The following is a 27705-nucleotide window of genomic DNA, read 5'->3' on the forward strand; positions in this document are numbered from 1 at the left end:
AAAATCGATATTTGAAATCAAAAACTCACGACTAATACTCAAGAATTAGGGCATAAAAGTTTGGCACTACTTAGATGCGCACTATTGATCTTTAACTACTAAATGCTCATAGAATTTAAAGTTCCATAAGGGAGTTCAGAAGTCATTTTTTGGGGTGAGGTAAGTCACGCAACTGACCTAAAAGCAGAAATAACGTCACGCACACAAATTTTAACAGAAGAGCAGTAGAAGTCACTAAAGTCATTGAAAGTCAATTCCCAGAAGTCAGGTCGTAAGAATCATCGATGGAGACGAATTAAAAAAACATAGCAGGACAAGTCCTGACGTACAATTCAAAAAATTTTCATTGACTAAACAGAAAACTAGACCTTAACGGACAATGAGTGAATTGGGAAAATAATTTCTAAAAAAATCAGATAAAAAACAGAAAATCAATGTCAAAAGGTCGCATGCGAAGAAAACCACTAACGAGAAATGAAAATTTGGTTGATACAAAAAACTAGGCCTAGAATGAGCTATGAATGGATTCGGAAAACCATTAAGAACAAAATCCGAACAAAAAAGTGAACATCAAAGTGAAAATGCCGCATGTGAACAAAAAACCACTAGCGAGACAGCGAAATTTTGTTCAAACACCGTTTTCTCACTTTACTTTAAATTTAAAGCAAAAAAACTTCACGTCGCACAACCACTCGCTTCTTCACTCCACCTCCTGTTTCGGCGTGAAAAAAATCACGACTCCAATTTGACTTCAAAAATCATGAAAATAGTGAACAGATCTTAAAAAAGACAGCGCCCCAACACAATTCAATTTCCTTGAATTGTAAAAACATAGCAGGACAAGTCCTGAAACACAATCCAAAGAATTGAAAGAAAAACATAGAACTTTTTACCTGACTAGCAGATCAATTGAACAATACCAGTCAAAACACAAACAAAATAATCACAAAAAGTTGAGAAACAAACAAACAAACTAAACAAAAATATACTCATTGCAAAAATTTTTGAAGCTTTTACCCCAAAGGCAAAATTTGATCCCATTAAAAAACCTATTTCAAAATCATATTCGAAGCCAATTTTTGTCTCTGAAATCGATCCAGGATTATATCTGCAAGACCTGAAAAAATTCACTGGCCCGTAAAGGTCGATCTCAGAATTTTACAGGAAATTTTTTAAAAATGAAATAGATTGCAAATGTTGATGAAATGTAGGTGACTATTGTAATATTAAAATCTTCCAGTAACCAGGGAGGACTATCCAGTAACCTCTATAACCAATTTCAAGCCCTAAAAACTTAATTGGCTCAAAGATCGATACGCAAAAATTTTTAGAAAATTTCAAATTTCAAAAAATAGAAACTCGTTTGATTAAAATGTTGAAAACCATTCCATCGCCCCCTAGCAAATATGTAATAACATACTATGAAACCCTGGAGGAGGTTACCTGGCTACTGAGGCAAGAAAAACTGAATAAAAGAAATGTTTTCAAAAAACATTTCTTTTATTCAGTTTCGAATTTCTAAAATTTTTATTGACACCAACAACCAGGCAGTAACTTTTCACTAGACCGTGGAATAGGTTTTCTGGAACTCGAGGACGGACAAATATCGAAAATTTTGCAAAAAGTTTAGGAAAACAAAAAAGTGGAGATTTTATCAAAAAAACGCTAAATTCGAGGCATAAAAATTTTAAAACCCATTCCATTGTTACTAGAAACAATGCAGTGCCCTATCATCAAACCATAAAGGAGATTCCCTGGATCCTGAGGCTGGAAATTTTAAAACTTAAAACTTAGTATCATTTTGCGTGTTAGTGTTTGTAGTTCCAATTAAATTAGCTCATAAAATGGTCATAACGAGTTAATTTTGTCTCGCAGAAGACCTTCATCAACTTTTGAAAACTTCAACCTCAGACCAATCAAACAAAAAGCACCATTTTGAGCCCAAAAATTCCTAAAATGGCCTTTTAACCTTAAATTAAGGCCATCCAAGCAGCTGCACCACTCTAAGCACTTAAAGGACTACTAAAGCCCACTTTGGGCCTCTAATGAAATCTACTTTACCTGTTTATCCCGCTTTGAAAGACCAAAGTCATTGAAAAATGTGTGGAAAACATCTGAAAAAACAGCGCCCCAATACAATTAAAATTCTTTGAATTGTAAAAAACCACGATGTCCCCAATAATAGCCGCTATCGCTTCGCAGCTATTAAAAATACAATACTATCAGCATCTACCATAATAGGGAAACAGCAAGGACAATTGGTAGTCTTCGACGCAGATGAATAGGGCGCACTTAAATACCTAAAAAAGATGGTCTTCTGTCTAGAACATAAAAGACATATTACATTTCGATAAAATGACACGAAGGCTCGCCCGGTACTGTGCGTCGCACAGTAAGTTCTATTCACCACGGAGAACATATTAGCAGGATCAGAGAAAATAAGACTCGATTTCTAAAATAATGCACTTTTAAATCCTAATGCATTGAACAGAAAACAATAGTAGGCGAAACGTCTGTTTTAAATTTCTTGTTTTCCCTTCCATCACAGACAAGATAACTTTTGGGCACGACTGAAAACCGGTTATTTTTTTTTGATATTCAACATTTTAATGGGTTAAGGTTCAGAAAATGAATGACCACATGAATTAGAATGAAATGTAAACCTCGCTAGAACATTTTTTGGAGATCAAATTTTCATTTCTTGATTCAATATTAACACAAAATTGAATGCACACAAGACCATTACAAATAAAAAAAAACACTGAATTACGATCCACATCAACGAGTACAATTGACATTAGTCCGGCAGTGTAATTATTTAAATGGATTTATTATTTCCATATTATAACAGAAAACTTGAGTTAAATTCAAATTATGTCGCATATCTCACAATAAAAATTAATTAAGTTTATAAAGTCAACCCAACCAGTAAACAGTAGTTCTAATTCATTTTCCAAATTTAAAGTCACGCCATGTTGAACAAGTAACCTTCCACAAAAAAGGTTTCCTTTTGTAAGCTGAGGAGAAGAAAGTTCTAAGTTGCTTGGGGAAACTTTTTTTGTCTTGTTTGATTTTAATTTCGCTGGGTAGTTCATTCCAATCTAGTATCGCTAAGTAGTGCAAGTGACTTAATACTAGGGCATTTAGGACAAGTATCAATAGTTATTGTGGAATTGATTTTCTAATAGCATAAATTGTTTTTATTCCTCGGGCCATTTTTCGTAAGATATGTTTCACGTCCTCTTGAAACGTTAAATTGCTGTCTATGTGAACCCCTAAATATTTTACTTCAGGTTTCTCGTCTATTGGAATTTTACTTCAGGTTTCTCGTCTACAAATAATTCACCAAAACACAACGCAGCAACGTATGAAAGGAAAAACTGAATTCAAACAATTTTTCCCAACAGTAACAAAAATTTGGCAGAAATTTTACCGGAAAATTTGACCAAAAATATTTGATGGATTTCAGAGGTCTGGTGAAATACACCAAGAAGAGTACCTAGAAACATTGTTCGTTTACTAAACGCAGAAAAGAATAACTTTCCTCACCTTCAGCAATTAAGCTTCCTAAAACTACATTTTAGGCTTTGCAATAACCTTTTATTATCACAGCAGCGTTTAGAGATAAACTGGAGAAGAAAAGACTTAAGTTGATAACAAATCCGTTTAAGCAAACGAGAAAAAGCTGCCTTTTTCTAAAATATGCTTCTTTCTGCGTAATGTTTCCTCAGCACTAGTTCCAGCACTAATTGATCAGCTGCCAGAGCTTGTGGACCAAGCATATATTGCCGTTCAAGCGCCCGGGGAAACGCTTTATCTTCCTTATGGATGGCACCATACAGTTTCGACTTTTGGGGTGCAAAATCAGTTTACGTGTCTTCTTTCTATATCAACATTTATCAGTGAAGAAAGAAGGAAAACTGCTTGGGCTGGTGTGACGCAAGTCGCCTTAGGTGTACGAAGAAATGAGCAACGTCAAAAAGGGCCAATCAATTCATGAAGGTATGGTCAGTGAACTTTTCATTTTTTGGCGTTTCTGCAGATTAGTGCAACATGACCAATACTGTTCTCTAACTTGTCCACCAAGGCTAAAGTGCTGGGTATTTTTGCTTAATAAGAACCACCGTGAGCTTAGCTTTATCGGAGTACTATATAATTAGGCATTTTGGGCATTTAAACTTGCAATTTTTTGAAAAAAACCCCGATTTTCAGGCTATGTTTTGGGTCAGCTTTGGGTCGACTTTTGGTCTGCACAGTTCGGCCAAAAATGGGTTCTGGGGCTATTACAGCTAAATTCCAGTCATGTCGGCTCATTTTGGGGTCTGGTGCAGCGTTTCGTAGTCTCCAAATTCATAAAAATGGAGATTTTAGCTCATTTTTGGGAGATAGGCATTGGGTTGCTGTCGAAAGTCGATTTTCTGTGATTTTTGGGTCATAACTTCAAATATTTTCTTTTTTTCTGTTCTGTTTGGGCTGCGATGGGTTGGTATACTTGTTGCCTTTAATACCAGCGCAAAAAACTGCCCGTTTCAGCATCTAATTTTGTGGGGCTACAGTTTGTTTGCGTGCAATTTTCACATTTTTGATGTCCGATTTTTGAAAGTTCAGAAGAGAAGTTCTCGTTTCCTATTTGCGCCAGGTAAAAACCCTTTGGTGGGCCCTTTCTAGTGGCATAATGGGGTCGCCGGGCCAAATTTGAGGTCGTTTGCCCTTTTTTTGAAGGTTTGGTTGACTTTTGAACTTTGGCGCTTTTTCATTTTATGCTGATTTTGCCCAAATTTTTTATTTATAGTTTTTTTGAAAAGTAAACTTCAAAACTTGATCAATATTGGAATATAAGCTCCACCTAATGTCTGAAGACAGGTTCGGTGGTTTTTTTCTCAAAATTTGAAATTCGCTCTTTTACTTCGTTTTTTCCAATTCTTTCATTTTTCTCGTTTTTTCAGTTTTTTTTTGCTTTTTGTGATTAACTTCCTTCATTTGTCATATTTGCTTGGTTACGTGACCTTTTGTGGATAGGTGTGAGGCTGTCTTGCATTGCTCGACGACTGATTTTATTTTCACAACAAGCTATTGCTTTTTTTTCGTGTTTTTTCTTCGTTCGTTCGGCTTCAATTTTTCCTCTTTTTTGTATTCTTTTCTCTTTATCTCTTCAATTTCGTTCTTTCGCATCCTTTCTGTTATTGCTCCAATAGCTCCTATAATTGAAGTGAGTTTTAGGTGAAAAGTAGGCTGCAGCTTTTTGAGTATTGATGATACACTGTTATTTTTGAGTTCGAAAAGGTGTGGCGGATCAGATGGAAGACTGTTTCCTCTTTGAGCTGATCAAGTCCACATCCAATTTTTGGAAAGATTATAGTATCGATTTGATGTTTTAAAAACAGATACTTTAAGTTGTGAAGTGTTTGTGACAATGCGTAATATGTCGGTTTCTCAAAGAAGTGTTTTTTTGTGATAAGGTTGAATATAATTTTGTCTTCACGTGGTTCATAATATGACATTACCGCTCCGATTGGAAGTTGTGGACTTTTCTCGGCTATTTGTTTGATTCCCGGGTACTGTCGTGATACGCGTCTGGTGAAGCCTTTTCCCATATGGAAATCAGATGAGATGGAATGTGCTATAGGGTAAGGCATTCGTAGAATATTGCCTTCGACATAAAATATTTTTTGCCAATTTTTTGGTGTGAAGGAATTGATAGTTGTTTGTTTGTTCTTTCTTGTTTTCTTCCGTATCTCTGACGTAGGGGCAGGTTCTGTTGCTGCGTTCCCTTGATATTTCAAAATGCTAGCACGGACTTGGTCTAATTTTACTTCCCGTGAAGTGCCTTCTGAGCTTTTTGTTTTTTGTACAGATTTTTGAATTATTTTTTGTTTTTCGCTTCTCGTCGGTGTTTCGTCTGTATTCCAGACTTCTAATGCTTGTTCGTCTATTGTTGTTGCTCTTCGAGTTGGTGTTTTCCTGTCGGTAGATGTATATTGCCGTCTAGCGACTTGGTTTGAGAACTGGATTTTTTTCGGAATTTTCGTAGGTTTCAATGGTGATGGTCCATAAACAACGTTTTGTGGTCTTTCCGGGTTTCGTTTTTTATACCCCAGTGCTAAGTGATCAGGTTCATTGGTTGCATCATCGTTTTGGTCATCGAGTTTATTAGTTCTGGTTATAGGTGGGGGTGATTGGGGTGGTGTTTCATTTTCTGGAGTCGGCGGGTGTTCTACTATTGGTTGTTGCCTGATTTCAGGTGCAGGGTGCTCGGCTCTAGGTGCTGCAGCTGGTGCAATTGGAATTGTTAGTGACACTTTCACAGGGTTCTTAGCTGAGGGTGGTTATGGTGGAAGGTTGTTTCTGGAAACATCATTAAATGCAAGGTTTTCCAAATAATCGTCAAAGAGTTCTGGCTCTTTTTTGGTATCTCTTCGCGACGGATCGGCTTTGAACTCCGCTGGGTCAATGGTGGCTAAATCGTCTATATTGTCTGTTCGTTTTATAGGGCGGAGTCGAATTCGATGTACACACTGGGTAAAATGAGTGCCCGTTTTTCTTATAATATAGTTCGAGTCAGTTAAGACTTTCTCTACTCTATAAAGTGGTAACCAAACTTGGACTGTCTTTGTGATCATTTGTTGTTGAGATGTTATTTTTGGGTTGAGCAGAAGACAATATGAATGCAGCTGCAGTGGTTTAGCTTCCGCTTTTTTGTCATAATAATATCTGTATCGCTGATAATATTCTATCAATCGTAATTTGTTTTCTGCGAATTTAGTGATCATGGAGTCCTGTAAAGCATTTATGTAATCAGAGTTGGTTTCAACGGATTCCACCGCTTTCCTGGAAAATCGTATATCCAAAGGTTTGATCGGGTCTCGTACGTGGAAGATTGAGGATGGGCAACAGCCGATTGAGTGGTGATATGATGTATTATGAATGAAGACTGCGAGAGAATCCACTGACTGTCTGTATTGATTTTCAGTATTCGTTTCAAAGCTGCGTGTGATCTTTCTACTACCCCGATTGTTTGCGGGTGTTTAAGAGTTGCATATTTTAATTTTATTTCTAGTAGTTTAGTAAGCTCATGCAAGAGTGACGATGTGAATGTTGTGCCAAGATCACTTAGAATGGTCTCAGGGATGTAACTATGGTTAAAGAAAATTTTTACTAGTTCTCTAGCTACAGTGTCTGCGCTGGCATTTGATAAGGGTACGGCGAACAAGAACTTTGAAAAAACATCTATGCCACTTAGCATATATTTGTAAACTGGTGAATTGAATGTTCCCACTAAATCTATTTGTAGCATATCACCTGGGTATGACTGTAGTGATGATAAGGGTTGTAGACTCGGTCTGAGATGATTCTCATTGGCTTTTCGGAGCTGTAGACATGTGAGACAGTTCTTGACTAGGTCTAGTAGTTGTTCTGTGAAGCCTGGGAAATAGAATCTTTGACGGAATTCCTGTATTATTCGGTTTATTCCATTGTGACCTGCTGTACGTGAATTGTGAAGTCGATTAAGTACTTCCTACCACAAATGCTTTGGTAAACAGTATTGCTCGTACTGTACTTGTCCAACATCGTTATAAAAGAGACGGTAAAGTATTCCTTCTTTCACTATGAGTCGATTTAATTGCTTGTAGTATCTTTTGAGTACTTCTGTTCCGTATGTTACGTCATCTAGGCTTCCATTCATTTTCCACTCAATCACTCGAAGGACTTCATCATCTTGCTTTTGTTCGTGCTTTAGGTCTAATGGATCAGTTTTTCGTAATATGTCGTTCAAAGTATCTGCGGCGTTTGTGAATTGTAGCGCATTTATTTGATGTATATGGAATCTTACAAATCCCTTTATCTCGTCAGCTGGTTGGCTTGTTTGACGCTCTAAGTAAGATTCATATAACCAATGCAATTTAAGTTGCTCCTCAAATTCGGTTTGTTGGTTCTTTGGTGTGAAGATTTCATCTATTGTATCAATTGCATTCAGTGTTACATCTGGTGTATCTGCTTTCGTATCTATTTCAAATTCACGTATTGGGATTTTATCGTTCATTTTCAGCGTAAGGCTTGCTGATCTGTCTGTTTCAATTCTAGACAAAAAATCTGCTGCGTAGTTAGCTCTCCCAGGTATATGTGCTATCACTATGTTGAAAGATAGGACTCTGTCCAGGAAGTTCCATAGTGAGGGTGGTATAGTCTTTGATTGGAAAAACTGCGTTATGCTTTTGTTGTCTGTGAGTAATACAATTGGCTGACTAGCGCCCCAAATGTAATGAGCAAAATGTTCCAATGCAAAATAGAGAGCTAAAAATTCTTTGTAATAAATCGAGAACTTGAGTTGCGCTGTTGTGAACGTTTGGCTTCCAAATGATACCGGTGCATATGTTTTCCTCTCTTTTGATTGTTTTCCTTGGACATAGTCTTCTACCATGAAAACAAATCCGGCTGCATAGTAGCTGGCATCACATAATAAAATGTACTGAAGGTCAGGTCGGGGAAGTCGTAATGACATGTCGGTTGCTTCGAGTAAATCTTTTTTAATGATTTCAAGATTTTCATAGTGTTTTTCACTGGGTTCTATTTTTGCGTCCTTTTGGGCAGTTGGTAGAATGGTATTAATTTTTCACCGAGGTTTGGTATGTAGTTTTTGAAAAATTGTACAAAGCCGATTAGCCTTTTGAATTGTTTTGTTGTCTGTGGCATTTTTATTGTGTTTAGAAATTTTGATATTTTTGTGGCTTCAGGTGAAATTCCGGATGAGTTTATAATGTTTCCAAGGAACTTCATTGACTTGCACGCTATTTCACATTTCTCTGGTGCTAGTATCAGTCCAGATCTGCGAATACAGTCGAAAATTTTTCTTAGTGTTGGTAAAAGCTCTTGAAAGTTTGATACCGCACATCCAATATCGTCCATGAATTGTGTACAAACGTCTGCGGCCAAGCAAGGATCAAGGTAATGTCTTATAAAAGAACTAAATCCGGTGACTGATTTGTTGAGGCCTTGTGCCAAACACTTGTATGCATAGGTCCGAGATGAAAAGTTAAACGCTAAAAGTTGTGTTGATATATCATCTGCCGTTTGGACACAGTGATATGCTTGTGAGCAGTCTAGTTTTGTGAAAAGTGTCTTTCCGGCAAAGTGATTAGTTGCATCAGTGATGTTAGAGATTGGAAAATTTAAGTTAAGATAATCGTTTTTTAAAAGGTGATTTATTCTCCGGAGATCAATTAGCAGTCGTAGTTTACCGGATTCCTTTCTGTGAGCAAGCAAAGGGCTACTGTATTTCGATTGAGGCAATGTTGTGATGAGACCATAGTACTGCATCAAGGCTAGTTTCACTTGTAGTTCTTCTCTGAGGTGTACTGGTGTGGGAGGGCCTTGGACGTACATTGGCATGGAATGCTCAGGAGTCAGTTTGATTTTCAGTTCTGCATTGTAACCGACGTCAAATCGATGTTTCGCGAAAAAATCACAATATTCAAGTAGTAGTCTTTCATGTTCTTCCTTCTGTTCAGGGTTTAAAGCTGATTTGTTCCAAGGGAATCTGCGTAGGAAATTGTGTCGGTCATCAATGTTATGTATTGGATCTGAGTTTTCCATTTTTCTAAGTTCTTGTAATTTTTTATAAATTACCAACTGGATTGGTGTCAGCATTTCGGAGTGATCGCATGTTTCTGGCGTCGGAAACCATAGTGAATTGTAGTCTGGAGGAGGTCGCGGCGGTTGCATTTTTCATTTCTTTTCTGGGTCTTGAATAAGTTGGTTGATTTCTGGGAGTTCGTTTTCCTTTTCTCTGAACTTAGCGAGTGCTATAAGTTCAGGATCAATTTTGATGAATTGATCTGCTTGTTCGGGTGTCAATATTGAAAATCTTGCTACTTCTGTACGTTTGTGTAGGGTAATTGGATGGTTTGTAATGTTTATTGTTGATACAAACAATTTATGCTGGTCACTAATTGTGCTAAGTGAAGAAGTGAAAGCTAAGTCTGTTTCTCGTTCCAAAATTTCATTCGGTATCAGTACTCCACTGAGGTTTTTGTACTCTTCAGTGATTTCAGGTGGTGAACATTCTAGAATTGCATGCTGGTTTGGTTGTATCGTTATATTTTTCGTGAGATAAATTGGTATCTTTTTCTGTCTAACTACTCTTCGTGGTTCGTTTGTCGGCTTTATTTCGTTAATTTGTATGGTCAAGTCTGATAATTGTAGAAATTTACGTGCTGGGCTAATGGTGATGTCATGTTTTTTGAAGAAAGGGTTTCCTAGGATGATTGAGTTTGCCGTCGGCAAAACAAAAAAGGATTCTGTGAATTGTTGATGTGCCATTGTGAATGTTAGTCTTATTTGTTTGACTACCTTAACGGTTTGGCCGCCTGCCATTTTTACTTGATTCCATTCAGGCGTTTCGTCGGCTATTTTTGTTGTTGGATCATTTGCTTTAATTTCATCATAAAATTTGTTGCTTATTACATTTGCACAAGCTCCTGTATCTATTAGTGCTCTCCGAGTTAAAGTCGGGCTAAACTTTAGGTTAATATAAGATAATGTCTGTTCGTTGTTCACTGAGATTTTGTTAAGATGAAGGGTTTTAGTTTGATGGCATTTTTCTGTCGGTTTTTGCGTTTCAGTTCCAATGGGCGGCTTTATTAGTTTTTTGGTTGTCTCGGAAACGGGAATGATGTTCCTCTTGAATTCGTTTTTGCTCTCTGTGAGCATTGGTTCGACTTATGGTTAGGGTAACCACAGGTGTAACAAAAGACTTTGGTTGATGGGGTGACCGGAAAATAGGGGGAGTTGGGTAGTCGTACCTCTGCGTGTGTCTGCATCTGTTGGGAATTCAAGTTTTGCGGGTTTATGTTGCTCTGAGGATTAGATTGTTGCCTTTGTCTTGGGTGGTAATAACGCGGTTGGTTATTTCTGGGATATGACTGTCCAAAATATCTGGGGTTACCCCGATAATTGAAGTTTCCTCTTGGTTGGAATCGAGGAGTAAAATTTTGGGGAGTTTGGCCACTGAGTGTTCTGCATATATGATGAAGAACCTGTTATAGCCATTGTATTGTTCTCTGAACCCCCTCTGTGTGCTGCTGTCTCCTGATTTTTTTATCCTATCATCCATTGAACTTAGTTTTCGTTCCATTGCTTCCTGAGTTGCGTTCAATTTTGATAAGGCGCTAATGAGGTTATCTGATACTGTTGTACTTATTTCATTGAATCCGTCCTCTGGGTAATCGTCTTTCCTACATAAGTCTCGAATAGTCATTTGTTGCCGGGCTAATGTGCATAATTCCTGCACTGTTGTATTTGGTGGTTGTTCCATCATTTTTGATCGCAGCCATCCTGGCATGGCTTTTTGGAAAATTCGTTTAACTTGTTCATTTTTGAACTCTTCTTCTGCGTTGATTCGTTCTTGTCGTGCTGCAGTTTCTCTCGCAAATCGTGCCTGTTCTGCTTCGTCAGCTCCATTTGCTAATGGGGCTACAGCTGGCAAGTTTGGTGGTGGATAGGCTCTTTGAGCTGCAGTTTGTAGAGTCACCAGAAAGTTCTCTGGCGTGTCTATTTTTGGATCGAACTTTTTCTGCTCGAGCCTCAGTATATGGACCTCCTGTAATTGTGTGTTGCAAAAATGATCTCTTAACGCTGTCAAACTCAGTTCAACGTCTTGTCGAGTTGCTTCAGGAAGTGTTTGGAAATAGCGTAGAGCATCACCTCTTAAGTGCAATTGTAAGAAGTTTGTTTGTTGTGCATTCGGTATTGCTGCTACTCCAATGAATCCGCGGAAGGGTTGCTCAAACTGGCGAAAGCTTTCTTTTTCTGTCCCGATGTATGGTTCTACTGTAATTTGTGCATTCGCAGCCATACTTACTTCCTAACCTTATTATTATTTTACAGCACAATATTAGATAAGCTATTACTTAATGGTTGTTAGGAGCACTATAAATGTTATTGGCGTATATAAACACTTCGAAATGCTCCTCGAGTCTACTGGAGTGGAAGTTTAGTAGAATAGTTAAGTTGTAATTATTTGGGGTTTATGATAATAATAAACAGCAATAGCACTTGGAAAGAGAAGACTTCATAAGGTTGAGTTAACTTTACCTTACAGTCCTTGAGTTCTCGAATTGTCACTTTCCCTTTCTTCACAGTATAACCCAGATAGATTGGCCATCAGACTACCAGTATCACAGAGCATTTGGAGTTGAATACAAGGTTGCTCCATCAACATCAGTTCATAGTTTGAATCGGGTACTTCTCGATAGTTTTCAAAGTCATCAGGCTGGATAACAATTTTTTCAGAATAAGACTTATTGTGTTCTGATTTTAGCGTTCAGAACTTTTAAGAATATTTGTTAAGAATATTTGGCGATTTGTTTGATAATTTTTTCTAAGAATTACGTAATTCAATTTTGGTGATTAGCAAGATTTTTGGCTGTCTTCCTGCTGTCACCATGTAATATACTTAGTTTCTGTATATCTGTTATGTTAGTTTAAATCTAATTCGGAATAAACTTCTATCAAATTTATGTTTTGGTTTTCAATTTTCCTGAAGAGCGGTCTAAGGTCTTCGAACGGTGGGAACTGACAGCCTTAGTTTGAAAACCGCTATTTTTTTAATATGAATTAAAGTTACTTTCCTTTGAATTACATCTGGGTTATGAATTCTATTTTCTATTTTCAATGATTAGAGGTTCATTTCATTAAGAATGTAAGGTCATTATAAATAATGTTAAGATTAATAGCATCAATGCAATTTGTTCATTTAGTTTACATTGGTTTATTTAGACTAATTCAATAACATTGTTCGAAAGCACTCGCTTAGTAAAGGGCATAATATGAACGAGAAAATCAAGGCTATTAAGTCAATTCGATTCTATTTTTTTAGAGGTTAAATGATAGATTGACATCTAATTAAATATGAAAATTTTTAGGAATTAAATATGAAAATATTTAGGATGTCACAATCGGTTACTTAAACAATAATTGTGAAGTTATTAACTACTTAATGTATGACTAGACAATTTTGGTCGCAAGGAGACGCAACCGTGCAAAAAAATGATTGCGAGAACCACTTTTACTTCCGAATGTAAGTAAAATTTAAAACTCCAACAAATAACTGACCAATTCAAATACATCAGAGAGTTAACAAAATTGGGCCTGAGTTGCTGTCGGTGGGCAAAAAAAACTCAGAAATTAAATGAGCCGTTTGATTTCAATTAAACAAACTTTCTTTACTTAAACCAATATTACTATTTCAAAAAAATTAACAAGGGTCATATTTTCAGAACTATCACAAACCATAAACAGTAGTTTCAAAGTTTATAAATTCTTACTTTGTATTCTTTTCACTTCCAGACGCAAACCTATTTAACAAAATCTGTTTTTCAAAAAACAACAAAAAACGCAAGCCATAGAAGATTACAAAAAACAACTGGCAGAGTGCCAGAAAATAGCCACAATAGCTTCGTAATCTTCAGTCTCAAATAGATGGTAAAAGAAACAGATCAAAAAAGAAACTTTAAAACACTGAGCAGTTGTTTTTTTAAGAATGTTTAACTTATTGCTGGTTCTATTAGCTGCCCTTAAACACCCTTCAATCAGAGTCGGAAAGCCATTTTTGACAGAAGTCACGTTTCACCAAAAATTTAACCACGCAATTAAACAAAAAAGACTCTCCACTAAGAGTGAAATATGACGTCACGCACGCACTTCAGTTGCATGAACGAATGGTCGTAACAAAAATCCTGTTAACGAATTTAAAAAAGCCGAGAAAGCCAATCAAAGCCTCAGCTATCGCTTTGCTGCTTTTATCAAAATAGTCGAAATCTGTTTCATATAACCAATCACTGTGGCCAGAGCTCAATGGAACTCAGCTATTTTTGCAAAAATCACGTTCGCGTATCAACTAAAATTTCAATTGTTCAATCCCAAAAAAACTAAAATCTCACATTTGATAAAGAAATTCAACTTTGAATTTTTTTTCAATTTAAGCTCATGTAAACTCTGTTTACTAATCAAGACGCTCCCAGTTCAGGAAAAATGCGAAATTTACGTAAATTGCACCACCAGGAATATTATCTCGTCGCACACCACCAAAGGGAGTATAATCGTCATCAGAGAAAATCTTGCCCAATTCAAAGTATTGAAGTTGCCACAATCATATCATTGTAATCTGCTTTTCGATATTTTTCAAATGGCACAATTTTTAACCATCACAGGAGGCGTAAAAGGGTTCTCATTTGGTCTACAGAAAAAAAGAGAAGTCTCGAATAAAGAGTTACCATTACCAGAAATGTTGGAAGAATAAGGTAGCTTTGCCTCCACGCTGCTTTGCCTCCACGTTATGTTCCGCAATCTTTCATCGGAAACCCGTAAGGGAAACATCAGAGGTAAAAATCTTGCACTGCTGAACGACAACTAACTCATTTTGGCAAATTGTGGCTTTTGTGAGAGCCGCAGATACAAAAATGGAAACCCAAGAAAAAAACCAGAATTCACGCACAATTTAAGATAGCTTAGGCATTCAGTCATCAAGGCTCTAATTATAATATCACGGAAAATCCGTCAATTGAAAAATTATGAAAACAAGGTTTACTGTAGCAAACTGAATTATCACTTCAAAAAAATTGTTAAAATGTCAACTGTTGTTGATTGGACTCTTGAAAAAAAACGAAATGCACACCTGATAATTATATGGTACCTGTTTTGAAGCTCCATGTTAGTGCTCTGTAGAAAAAAAAACCCACATCAAATAACCTAGCTGGAAATTTTGCCGGAAAATAGCCCGATAGCTTAGTAGATCTGTTGTCTCAAAAAGATTAAATGAAACAGACAAAAAACGTCTTTTTACTTGAATGCCGAGATGTTATATTTTGGTTAAGAATCTGTATAACATATTGCTGCTTCTGCTAGCTGCTCTTAAATAACTCAATTAGAGCCAAATACACTCAATTGAGATTATCGGCTTGATATATAGTAAGAAGTCATTGAGGAATGAGGAGTTAGTCAGAATGAGGAGGTCATTTTTGAGAGTGAGGTAAGTCAAGTGAGACGAAAGACTTCTCACGCCAATGAACAACCGAGGGTTAGCTCTGGTTGTAGCCAGATTATATTTAAATGTCAACTCACACTCCGTAAGGTGGCCGAAAGGGGGTCCAACATTCAAACTCAATTGCAACATGCAATTAGAGCATACTGAGGATCTAAGAGCGATGCACAGGGATTGAAAAAATTCAGGCTTCGCCAGTATCCCCTTATTATGAGAAAAAGTCAATTTTCTGGAGTGGAAAAATATTATAGTTGTGATTTATCTGCAGAAATCACAAAGAAAAACCTCGCATAGATAGTTCGCCATTATCCACGAATCGTTGGAAGAAAACGACTGCTCGGTGTTGTGCCTCCACGTTATGTTCCGCCATCTTCCATAGGCACACCCGTAAGGCTAACATCAAAGGTAAAAATTGTGCACTTCTGAACGACACCTCACTCATTTTGGCAAATCGTGGCTTTTGTGAGAGCCGCAGACATCAAAATGGAAATCCAGGACAAACTAAAATCCGAGAAAACTAAAATATCACATTTGATAAAGAAATTCCACTTCGCATTTTTTCTCAATTTAAGCTCATGTCAACTCTGTTTACTAATCAAGACGCTACCAGTTCAAGAAAAATGCAAAGTTTACGCAAATTGCACCACCAGGAATATTATCTCCTCGTCGGACACCACCAACGGGAGTATAATCGTCATCACAGAAAAAATCTTGCCCAATTCAAAGTAATAAAAAAATCATATTGTAATCTGCTTCTCGATATTTTTCATATGGCACAACATTTAACCATCACAGGAGGCGTATAAAAGTTCTCATTTGGTCTACAGAAAAAAAAGAAGTCTCGCATAAATAGTTACTATTACCAGAAATGTTGGAAGACTAAGGTAGCTTTGCCTCCACGTTATGTTCCGCCATCTTTCATTGCCACACCCGTAAGGCAAACATCAAAGGTAAAAAGTGTGCATTTCTGAACGACAACTCACTCAGTTTGGCAAATTGTGGCTTTTCTGAGAGCCGCAGATATAAAAATGGAAATCCAGGACAAAAATCCATAATTCACGCACAATTTTATATTACTTAAGCATTCAGTCATCAGGGCTCTAATTATAATATCACGGAAAATCCGTCAATTGAAAAATCATGAAAACAAAGTTTACTGTAGCAAACACTGCAGACAATAAAAGTTTAAAAGTTATCACTTCAAAAAAATTGTTGCAAACGTCAACTGTTGTTGATTGGACTCTTAAAAAAAAAACGAAATGCACACCTGATAGTAATATGGTACCCATTTCGAAGCTCCATGTTAGTGCTCTGTTGAAAAAAAAAGCCACATCAAATAACCTAGCTCGAAAGATAGCCCGATAGCTTTGTAGACCTGTTGTCTCAAAAAGATTTTTAAAAAACAGACAAAAACGTCTTCTTTTTACTTAAATGCCGAGATGTTATATTTTGGTTAAGAATCTGTATAACATATTGCTGCTTCTGCTAGCTGCTCTGAAAAACTCAATTAGAGCGATATATACTCAATTGAGATTATCGGCCTGAATTATATTAAAGAAAAGTCATTGAGGAATGAGGAGTTCATCGGAGTGAGGAGGTCATTTTCGAGAGTGAGGTATGTCAAGTGAGACGAAAAACTTATCACGCCAATGAACAATCTAGGGTTGGCTCTGGTTGTAGCCAGATTATATTTAAATGTCAACTCACACTTCGTAAGGTGCCCGGAAGGGGGTCCAACATTCAAACTAAATTGCACCGTGCAATTAGAGCCTACTAAGGATCCAAGAGCGATGCACAGGGATTGAAAAGTTTCAGGCTTCGCCAGTTTATCCCCTTATGAGAAAAGTCAAATTTCTTGCGTGGAAAAATATTATAGTTGTGATTTATCTGCAGAAATCACAAAGAAAAGCCTCGCATAGATAGTTCGCCATTATCCACGAATCGTAGGAAGAAAACGGCTGCTCGGTGTTGTGCCTCGACGTTATGTTCCGCCATCTTTCATCGGCAAACCCGTAAGGCAAACATCAAAGGTAAAAATTGTGCACTTCTGAACGACAACTCACTGATTTTGGCAAATCGTGGCTTTTGTGAGAGCCGCAGACATCAAAATGGAAATCCAGGACAAACTAAAATCCGAGAAAACTAAAATATCACATTTGATAAAGAAATTCAACTTCGCATTTTTTCTCAATTTAAGCTCATGTCAACTCTGTTTACTAATCAAGACGCTACCAGTTCAAGAAAAATGCAAAATTTACGCAAATTGCACCACCAGGAATATTATCTCCTCGTCGGACACCACCAACGGGAGTATAATCGTCATCACAGAAAAAATCTTGCCCAATTCAAAGTAATAAAAAAATCATATTGTAATCTGCTTCTCGATATTTTTCATATGGCACAACATTTAACCATCACAGGAGGCGTATAAAAGTTCTCATTTGGTCTACAGAAAAAAAAGAAGTCTCGCATAAATAGTTACTATTACCAGAAATGTTGGAAGACTAAGGTAGCTTTGCCTCCACGTTATGTTCCGCCATCTTTCATTGCCACACCCGTAAGGCAAACATCAAAGGTAAAAAGTGTGCATTTCTGAACGACAACTCACTCAGTTTGGCAAATTGTGGCTTTTCTGAGAGCCTCAGATATAAAAATGGAAATCCAGGACAAAAAACCAGAATTCACGCACAATTTTATATTACTTAAGCATTCAGTCATCAGGGCTCTAATTATAATATCACGGAAAATCCGTCAATTGAAAAATCATGAAAACAAAGTTTACTGTAGCAAACACTGCAGACAATAAAAGTTTAAAAGTTATCACTTCAAAAAAATTGTTGCAAACGTCAACTGTTGTTGATTGGACTCTTAAAAAAAACGAAATGCACACCTGATAGTAATATGGTACCTATTTCGAAGCTCCATGTTAGTGCTCTGTTGAAAAAAAAGCCACATCAAATAACCTAGCTCGGAAAATAGCCCGATAGCTTTGTAGACCTGTTGTCTCAAAAAGATTTTTAAAAAACAGACAAAAAACGTCTTCTTTTTACTTAAATGCCGAGATGTTATATTTTGGTTAAGAATCTGTATAACATATTGCTGCTTCTGCTAGCTGCTCTGAAAAAACTCAATTAGAGCGATATAAACTCAATTGAGATTATCGGCCTGAATTATATTAAAGAAAAGTCATTGAAGAATGAGGAGTTCATCGGAGTGAGGAGGTCATTTTCGAGAGTGAGGTATGTCAAGTGAGACGAAAAACTTATCACGCCAATGAACAATCTAGGGTTGGCTCTGGTTGTAGCCAGATTATATTTAAATGTCAACTCACACTTCGTAAGGTGCCCGGAAGGGGGTCCAACATTCAAACTAACTTACACCGTGCAATTAGAGCCTACTAAGGATCCAAGAGCGATGCACAGGGATTGAAAAGTTTCAGGCTTCGCCAGTTTATCCCCTTATGAGAAAAGTCAAATTTCTTGAGTGGAAAAATATTATAGTTGTGATTTATCTGCAGAAATTACAAAGAAAAGCCTCGCATAGATAGTTCGCCATTATCCACGAATCGTAGGAAGAAAACGGCTGCTCGGTGTTGTGCCTCGACGTTATGTTCCGCCATCTTTCATCGGCAAACCCGTAAGGCAAACATCAAAGGGAAAAATTGTGCACTTCTGAACGACAACTCACTGATTTTGGCAAACTGTGGCTTTTATGAGAGCCGCAGATATCAATATGGAAATCCCGGACAAACTAAACTCCGAGAAAACTAAAATATCACTTTTGATAAAGAAACTCAACATTGAATTTTTTTTCTCAATTTAAGCTCATGTTAACTCTGTTTACTAATCAAGACGCTATCAGTTCAGGAAAAATGCAAAGTTTACGCAAATTGCACCACCACGAATATTATCTCCGCGTCGGACTCCTTCAACGGGATTATAATCGTCATCACAGAGAAAATCTTGCATAATTCAAAGTATTGAAAAATCATATTATTGTAATCTGCTTTTCGATATATATGGCACAATTTTAAACCATCACAGAAGGCGTATAAAAGTTTTGATTTGGTCTACAGAAAAAAAAGAAGAGTCTCGCATAAATAGTTACCATTACCAGAAACGTTGGAAGAATAAGGTGGCTTTGCCTCCACGTTGCTTTGCCTCCACGTTACGTTCCGCCATCTTTCATCGCCAAACTCGTAAGGCAAACATCAAAGGTAACAATTTTGCACTTCTGAACGACAACTCACTCATTTTGGCAAATCGTGGCTTTTGTGAGAGCCGCAGACATCAAAATGGAAATCCAGGACAAACTAAAATCCAAGAAAACTAAAATATCGCATTTGATAAAGAAATTCAACTTCGAATTTTTTCTCAATTTAAGCTCATGTCAACTCTGTTTACTAATCAAGACGCTACCAGTTCAAGAAAAATGCAAAATTTACGCAAACTGCAACAACAGGAATATTATCTCCTCGTCGGACACCACCAACGGGAGTATAATCGTCAAAGAAAAAATCTTGCCCAATTCAAAATATTGAAAAATCATTATTGTAATCTGCTTTTCGATATTTTTCATATGGCACAATTTTTAACCATCACAGAAGGCGTATATTATTATTGTACCAGCTTTCAAGCTCCTTAGTGGTGGTCTGTCGATGATCTATCTAAACAAAATATAGGTGATAGATTGCCAGAAAGTAGTCGCGATAGCTTCGTAGATCTGTAGTCTCAAAAAGCTTTTAAACACAGACAAAAAACATCTTTTCTATAAATGCCGAGATGTCATAGTTGGATTAAAAATCTGTATAACATATTGCTGCTTCTGCTAGCTGCTCTTAAACAACTACAAAATAGAGTGACCCACACTCAGACATCGTCTCCTTGAATTAAAGTAAAGAAAAATCATTGAGGAATGAGGAGGTCATTTCTGAGAGTGAGTTAAGTCAAGTGAGACCAACAACTTGATCACGCCAATGAAAAAAAATTGCTCCACTAGGAACAACACAAGCTTTCACGCACGCAATTTAGTTGAAATTGCATGAGACAAAAAACAACTTTTCATAAAATGCCGAGATACTATATTTTAATTAAGAATCTGTATAACATTTTGCTGCTTCTGCTAGCTGCTCTTAAATAACTCACAATTAGAGTGACCCACACTCACTTGATATTATCTCCTTGAACTAAAGGACGCAGTTGAAATTGCATGATCGAATGAATAAAAAGCATGTTCAAAGTGATTGTGACGTCATATGGTTATAAGGAAAATCTTGAAGAGGAAATAACCAAGTGAAGGCCAATAATAGCCCAAGCTATCGCCGTCGGACAAACTGCTCTCGGACGACAATAGAAGTGTTGGCGTTGGTTGTAGCCAGCATTTGAGTAGGCAACTCACAGTTCGTAAAGTGGGCGCAGAAAAGGGGTCCAAGAGTCAAAATCGATGCACCGTGCGTTTAGCGACTACAACGGTTCTAAGAGCGCTACACAGAGACAAAGGTTACGGGCTCTACCAGTTTATTCAATTTGTTTTGATTAAAGTTTGATTGAAGTCTAATTTTTTAAGTGAGTGGACAAACCTAGTTCTAATTTTTTGATTTGGTCTACAGAAATAAAAAGTAAAGCATGGTCACCAGTGGAGTACCACAGGCCTCAATCCTGGGGCCTTTAAAGTACATTGTGTACAACAACACCTTACCCAAATGTGTACAAAGAACACCGGCATTTGGATACGCTGATGACTTCAAAGTTACTATCAAGTCTCTTATAACATCAAGAAGCTAATCAAGCAACCGAATCCATTCAACAATGGAGCAACGAAAACGATATGGTCCCTAACCAAGAGCAAAATCCTGTCAATCAGCGGTGAAACCCCAACCACTGAAGAAAATCCAAGTCGAAATCGTGAAAACTCAAAAAGACCATGGGGTAATCATGTCTTCAAACTTATCCTGGGCTGAAAACTGCCGAAAACGAATTAGCAAGGGTTGGAGATCCTTCTATGCACTACAAAAACATCTCACCCATCGCAATCCTGCCAACCAAGCTATAAGCTTTTATTGGTTATGTTGTACCAGTACTCACTTATGCATCTCAGGTGTGGTACCCCTCCAAACTTGAGTACAAGTCACTCGAGAGGGTACAAAAAACAGCCACTACATGGATATACAGTTCATGGGACGACTACAGAACACGACAGACCCGACTCAAAATATTCCATCTCCATGTACATGGAACTACATGATTTCATGTTTCTTCTATCTGTCATAAATGGAAACTACGACATCAAAAGTTCGACGATACCCAACTTTAAATCAACAGAAACGAGACAAAGCAAGGGATTCGAAGTTCCGAAACAAAGATTGAGAAAATGGGACGAAAATTTCTGCACCCGAGCAACGAGACTATACAACATAAAGAGAAAAACGACTGACAAACCACTGAGCAAGAAGCTTCTGACGCAAATGTCTTACTTTTTTTTCACAGACGCTACAATGAACTTGACAGCTGCAGCTGGAGAGTCTTGTGCAACTGTGGAAACTGTAACCCCCTTAAAAAACTTGTGCTAGATGATAAATGAAAGGGTTAAACACCCTAGGGCGAGACCCTAAAGCCTCTCCTACTACTACTAATACATGGATAGTTGCCATAACCAAAGTAATGCTCGAAGAATAAGACTGCTCGGTGCTGTGCCTCCACGTTATGTTCCAAGATCTTTTATCGGAAAACCAGCAGGGCAAACAAAAATTAACTTTCGTATTTCGAAAATCAAAGGTAAAAATTGTGCACTTCTGAAGGAAAACTCACTCAATTTGGAATATTGTGGCTTTTGTGAGAGTCACAGATATCAAAATGGAAATCCAAGGAAAATCGACTATACTATGCTTCAAATTTTATTCGAGAGAACTTCATTAAAACGTATTGACGAATGTTTCAAGAAGCAATCAAATTGAAAAAGCAAGTGACACTAAGATAAAAAAGAAACTATGTCGATAACTAACGCTGAGATCAATTACAAAAGCTACCACTTCCACGGTAATATTAAATTGGTTTCAAAACCTTTTAACAGTCTACCCGCAAAAGGGGATGTTCTGGAAAAGAATAAAAACGATTGACTTATTGACATAAGAGTGGAGAATTGAGACACTATGGCACTACGCAGAACGGGAACATAGAACTAAAAGTGGTACCAAGTGGCAAGTTGGTGTGCGCTCCTAACTGATAACCGACCCTCAATTTCTGTACCACATCACACAGTGCATGAGACATGGCCATTATCAAAGGTCCACTATCGCGTTCAGAGTAAAGGTAGCTTTTCTGACCTGTATGGTCATGTGTTAATGTATATTTTTCCTTGACCCAATTATTCGGAATAGCAACTAACTATTAAAATTATCTTCTAATACTTTTTATCTAAATTGTTTTCCGAGAAAAGAGTTAAAATGAAGTCGGAAACTAACTTTCGAATTAGTTTGTAATTTGTTGTCTCCAACAGTTGAGCTGCAGATACACACGCCAATGGGACGTCTGCAGGTGGAGCAGCAATCTCTTCTGGTGTCGAAAGTTCCCTCGAATATTGAGAAGTCTTCTGGCACTATGATATCATCAAACATATCTGAAGAAGTTAAACCACAAATAAACTTTAATTTTATTCGCTGCACTCGTTGAGGTGCGTAAAAAGTTTCTTCACTATCGATAAACTCGAATTTTAATGTTCTTTTTCTTTTCGCTACTTTTTTGTATGAGCTATAAAACTATTTAACATTCCATCACTATGTTCTGGAAAAAACTAGCGCTAAATGATTAAGATATTTAATTACGCAATCAATTGTTTAATTACATCATTATTTACATATTTTACAGATATATGAACACTTTATGAACATCACTGAGAACGCTATTAAAGTGGTACTTAAAATAGAACTCAAACTAGCATTAAAACACACAGAAATAATTCGTAGTTTTCATTTCGATTCGTAGTTTTCAAGCAGTAGCGATATTTTAGGGTGTCCCAAATCTAATGCAAACTGAGCTAAAGGCACTGGGTTCTCTTCGCCCAACAGCAAACTGGGCGCAGGCACCTTTGGGTTTGCTCCTTTCGACAGCAACAAGCGACACGCAGAATGGTGTCCTTGGAACACAGCCAAGCCCAGAGGCGTCATTCCCGCTGATTGAGGGTTGGGAACATCAACTTGGATTCCACTAGTTGATAACAGAACCCTTGCAATTGCAATGTTTCCCAGGGATATGGCAGTATGTAAGCACGTGTTACCCGATTCTGAAGGCATGTTCAGGGTCTGAGTGGTGACATTTTTGACCAACCACGAAACACAGTTTATAGCATGAGCCACCACAGCTCGGAAAAGCAAGCTTCGGTCTTTATCATCCCGAGCATTTGGGTTTACCTTATGCACTTTAACAAAATAAGCCAAAGTTGCCACCGCATCTTTTTCCAGACAAGTTTCGACCACTTCTTTGACGAAGGACTCCAAAGAGGGCAAATTGGATCTTTTCAAATCGTAGACTTGCACTTTTTCTAACTTCCTATAACTCTGAAAGAACTCTAAAATGGCATTGAAGTAGTTAAATATGGCAAATACTCTGATAGATAGCACAATTTGCAATTTCGTTTTATCGCTTGAACTATATCGCACTGAAGAAAGTAACTTTTTGTAGTTATTCGATTTCCCAGTCATTAACAGTACTAACGTGTCGACAAAAAATTTGTTACCATGCGTTCCAAAAAACTTATCCGGATACTCGTTGAAAACGACGCATAACACAGCATATAGATCCTCTTTGGTGATACTTTTTGTGTCCAGTCCGTGCGCGAAACCAACCGTTAGTTCTTCGATCAGAATTTCGTGCTCCATTGCGAACAATTCCACTCTTTGTGATTCGATGAAATCAACCAGCCAAAACTGTGTGAAATCTACAAACTGATTGGGAACAGCGCACCATTGCCGCAAAGCAAGTGCATTTTTATTGGCCCTTGCAAGCCAATCAGAAACGCAAGCTTCCTCCACAAAATCAAAACATTTGTCAACCTTTTTCTGCAGAATCAAAGGATCAAGCAACTTGTTACTCCTAGTTCGGGCTGTTAAAAGATCATCTTTCTTCCCAAGTTGTGTTAAACTATTTGCATCAGAATTTGGTTTCAAAAAAGGATGAATTTTGTGCGCGTCAGCTGTCAAAAGCAAAGAGGGATCGGGCTTTCTATGCAATTTTACTGGCGGCAATATATCTACCAACGGTTCTTTATTTTTAGCAGAGTCGGTGTGTGCTTTCTTTTTCTTTCGCGATTTCTTCGGTCGCACTGGTGGTGGTTCGGGCTGAAACTTAATTTGATTACCGAATTGTGAAATTTCCTGGACATCCGGTCCTATAGAAATAAAATGAGCTGACGTGGTCACGATGGAATCATCGCCACCAGAAGGACCCAAACCACTGTCAGGTTGCTCTTCTTCATCTGTTAAATCGTTACCAACATCTCCGTCGATTGTGTCGCTACTACTTTCAGATAATTCCAATGATGGAACTTCAGCCACTGATGGCGGTCTGAAAGACATGACTGAATCAGCTCGCATGTCATCGTGCAGTGAAAGACTTGAAACCTGGTCAATGAACTCCCGCAAGTCTTTCGGCTCGTCGTCACTCTCAGGGCTGAACTGCAGTAAGGATGCCATAATAAACCTGAATTCAAATATAAAATACATGTCGATCCAAAAAGAAGCATAACAGACAAACTTCCACACAGGAGTTAGACTTAGATCTACTCTCAAAGACCAATAATAATTAATAAACCCATAAAACAATGATTAAACTCAAAAGGCAGAAGTTCAGTTGGTTTTGAATTTACATAAGCCAGAGAACAAGGCTTCAAGTAAGGTATTATAACATATATGTATTCTAGACCTTGAACTGTGATGAGGGTCTCTAGATTGCTTGTTTTATGCGAACATGGTATTCGCGGAACCAATTTTGGCCCATCGATACCGACTGATGAATGGAAATAGTGGTATCAATGAAAAACTACCAAAAATATTGCCAAAGATTGCCGGAAAACAGTCACAGTTTACCCCACTGACCGGCGTTGAGATTGAAATTGAAAAAAGAAAAGAAAAATGACACGAAAAATCCACAACAAGTCAAGTGTCAAAAGCGTTCTAATTTGGTCTGCAGTTTGATTAGAATCGATAAAGATGACGAAATCATCCTTTAAATTTGAGGACAATAGGCGGAAAACTAATACGAATTTGCACTATACACTAAGGAACTTTGATAACTTGATGATATACGTCTATAAACATTAACTCTTGGTGTCCGGGCTTTATTGATTTATTCGGTTTCTTCTGATTTCACATTTGACCTCGAACCTATTCACGTAATATAACTGAATGAAATCTAATATCCTATCAGTTGAACACAGCATAACTTTTAATGACAGCATAACAGAGAACTTCAGAAGTGATTTAAAAAACATTAGCAAATCCGTTAGGTGAAAAAGGGGGACAACAAATTAAGGAAAGATTCAAAAACTTTTCAAAACAAATTGTACCTATGTAAAGGAAAACAATGGTTAAAAGTCGAAGCCTAGGAAGCAACGACAATTGTACCTCACTAGCAGGCAAAACTGTTATTTTTGAGAAAAGCGATCAGAAAAGCAACAATAACGGACCCGATTAGAAATCCACTTCTTTTAGATATATTTTAAGAAAAAATTAGTAAACAAATGCTATGGACTCAACTCATTAACTAGATCAATTTATGATTCATTAGCAACCGATGACAATTATCATTAACGAGACAACTTGTTCGACAAGACGAAAAAGGGGTCTAAAATTTAAAAATTTCAAATAGTTCTTTCTTGAAAACAAAGTCAAAGGCATGATAACACTATCTACATACTCATACCAATAAATAGATTCATTTATGCCTCTAGAGTCAACGATGAGAACTTTCGTTAATGAGACTAAATGAAAAAACAGCAAAAATTATTGTTTGCTGCCTGAAGATTTTCCATGCGGTATTTAGCATAGATCTTTCTAGACGATATCACATTCAACGCAAAAGATGTGCTAGATGAAATATCACAAACTAAATGTGGTGCCAACTCTTATGATCAAATAACACCATCACTCCTCAAAGCTTCTGCGCCGTACGTTATAAATAGTATCTTGTATATATTTAGCTGCATTATTAACGCTTGCCAATTTCCCAAAGTCTGGAAAAACACACACGTGCGTCCTCATCACAAAAATGGTAGCAAAATGGAAATTAAAAACTACAGACCAATTGCAATGCTCTGTGCAATTTCTATAGTTTTTGAAAGAATAGTTTACAAACAAATTAAGAAGACATTCGAAAGGAAGCTTTGAACTGCTCAACATGGTTTTCGGCAAAAACATTCAACAGTTACCCAAATGTTACTATATTGTGATAACTTATATCAAGCTTTAGACGAAAATTCATCCCCAATAACAGTTTACTTGGACATTGCTAAAGCTTTTGATACGATTAATTTTAATATTGTGCTTCAAAAGCTCGCTCGTTTTGGGTTTGATGAAAAGTTTTTGAAATTTTTCGCTTCTTATCTGGTTGATCGACAGCAGAGAGTAAAAATTGCAGACAGTTACTCGACTTTCTCAAAAATCTCAAGCGGTGGTCCCCAGGGATCAATATTTGCTGTGTTTTTGTTCTCCGTGTACATAAATGACCTACATGATCAACTTCATAATAAAACATTCCTTTATGCCGATGATACGAAAATAATAGGACAGATTTCAGAACGTGAAGAACTTCAGTTTGATATAAATAGAGCTATCGAATGGTCTGGTTCAAACAAACTAAATTTCAATTTTGACAAATTCAGCATTCTCGAGTTCTCATACAAAAATACATATAATTCGTTTACAGAGTTATTTGCAAAGGAATTGCCATCAAAAATGAAAAAGAAATTAAAGATCTCGGATTATTTCTTCCGGCCAGCATGACTTGGAATTGTCACCTCGAAATGGCGGTAAAGAAAGGTTTTCAAAAACTGAATCATTTAAGAAGAGTTATACCCCGCACCACAAAAGAAACTGTCAAATGCACTTTGGTGAAAACATATATATTCTCTGCGGTCTTTTATGCGTCAAATGTCTGGAACCCAGGACCACAGTATCTTCAACGCTTGGAAAGACTGCAGAGATCATGTTTAAAATGGATAACTTGCCGTTCTGTTCTGGGTGACAAAGAATACGTTGAGAGCCTAATTCGAAATCGCCTATTGCCAGTCAGTTATTTTCTAGTTTTTAACGACCTAATTCTGCTTAACAAGATTTTAATGGGCTTAACTTCGATGAATGCGTCAGACCACTGGTCAATAACTTTTGGTTGTCCAAAGACCAGATCAAGTGAAAAGTTTTTTATTGAAGCGAGAAAAACATTTCGGAAACGTTCTGAAGATAATTACTTTAATAGAATAGCCCGATTCAATAATTCTTTGTCTCAACTTAATAGTTTTGCTAACTATTCACCACACAAAAATCCATGTCAGTTTCGAAGAGAAGTGAAGAACTTTTTGGAAGGGGAGGCATTGAAAAGATTCAAATATAAAAGTTACCCTTCAGGATGGAAAGTTTTCGAGAAAATTTAATTATTGAAACCTGATTTCTCCCCTAATCT

The 27705-nt window shown here is 37.2% G+C and overlaps 2 protein-coding genes across 3 annotated transcripts in view; both read right to left on the bottom strand.

Annotated features, from left to right (window-relative positions):
* Positions 1-27705, bottom strand: part of LOC142342777 (dynein light chain Tctex-type 1-like) — an 80930-nt gene that overhangs the window by 14961 nt on the left and 38264 nt on the right. Inside the window, exon 2 of one of the 2 annotated variants that reach the window (XM_075394336.1) lies at positions 22497-22651. The exons of the other annotated variant lie outside the window; for it this stretch is intronic. Within the exon in view, the coding sequence (XP_075250451.1) occupies positions 22497-22649 (153 nt within the window). The 5' untranslated portion in view covers positions 22650-22651. The remainder of the gene's footprint in view (positions 1-22496; positions 22652-27705) is intronic. 2 annotated transcript variants of the gene reach the window in all.
* On the bottom strand, positions 22833-24767 carry LOC142342203 (uncharacterized). Its single transcript, XM_075393444.1, has one exon. The coding sequence runs from the start codon at positions 24750-24752 to the stop codon at positions 23001-23003; it is 1752 nt and encodes a 583-aa protein (XP_075249559.1). The 5' UTR covers positions 24753-24767; the 3' UTR covers positions 22833-23000.

Source organism: Convolutriloba macropyga, chromosome 7 (genome assembly GCF_964194025.1).
Source record: "Convolutriloba macropyga chromosome 7, txConMacr16.3, whole genome shotgun sequence".
Lineage (NCBI taxonomy): Eukaryota > Metazoa > Xenacoelomorpha > Acoela > Convolutidae > Convolutriloba > Convolutriloba macropyga.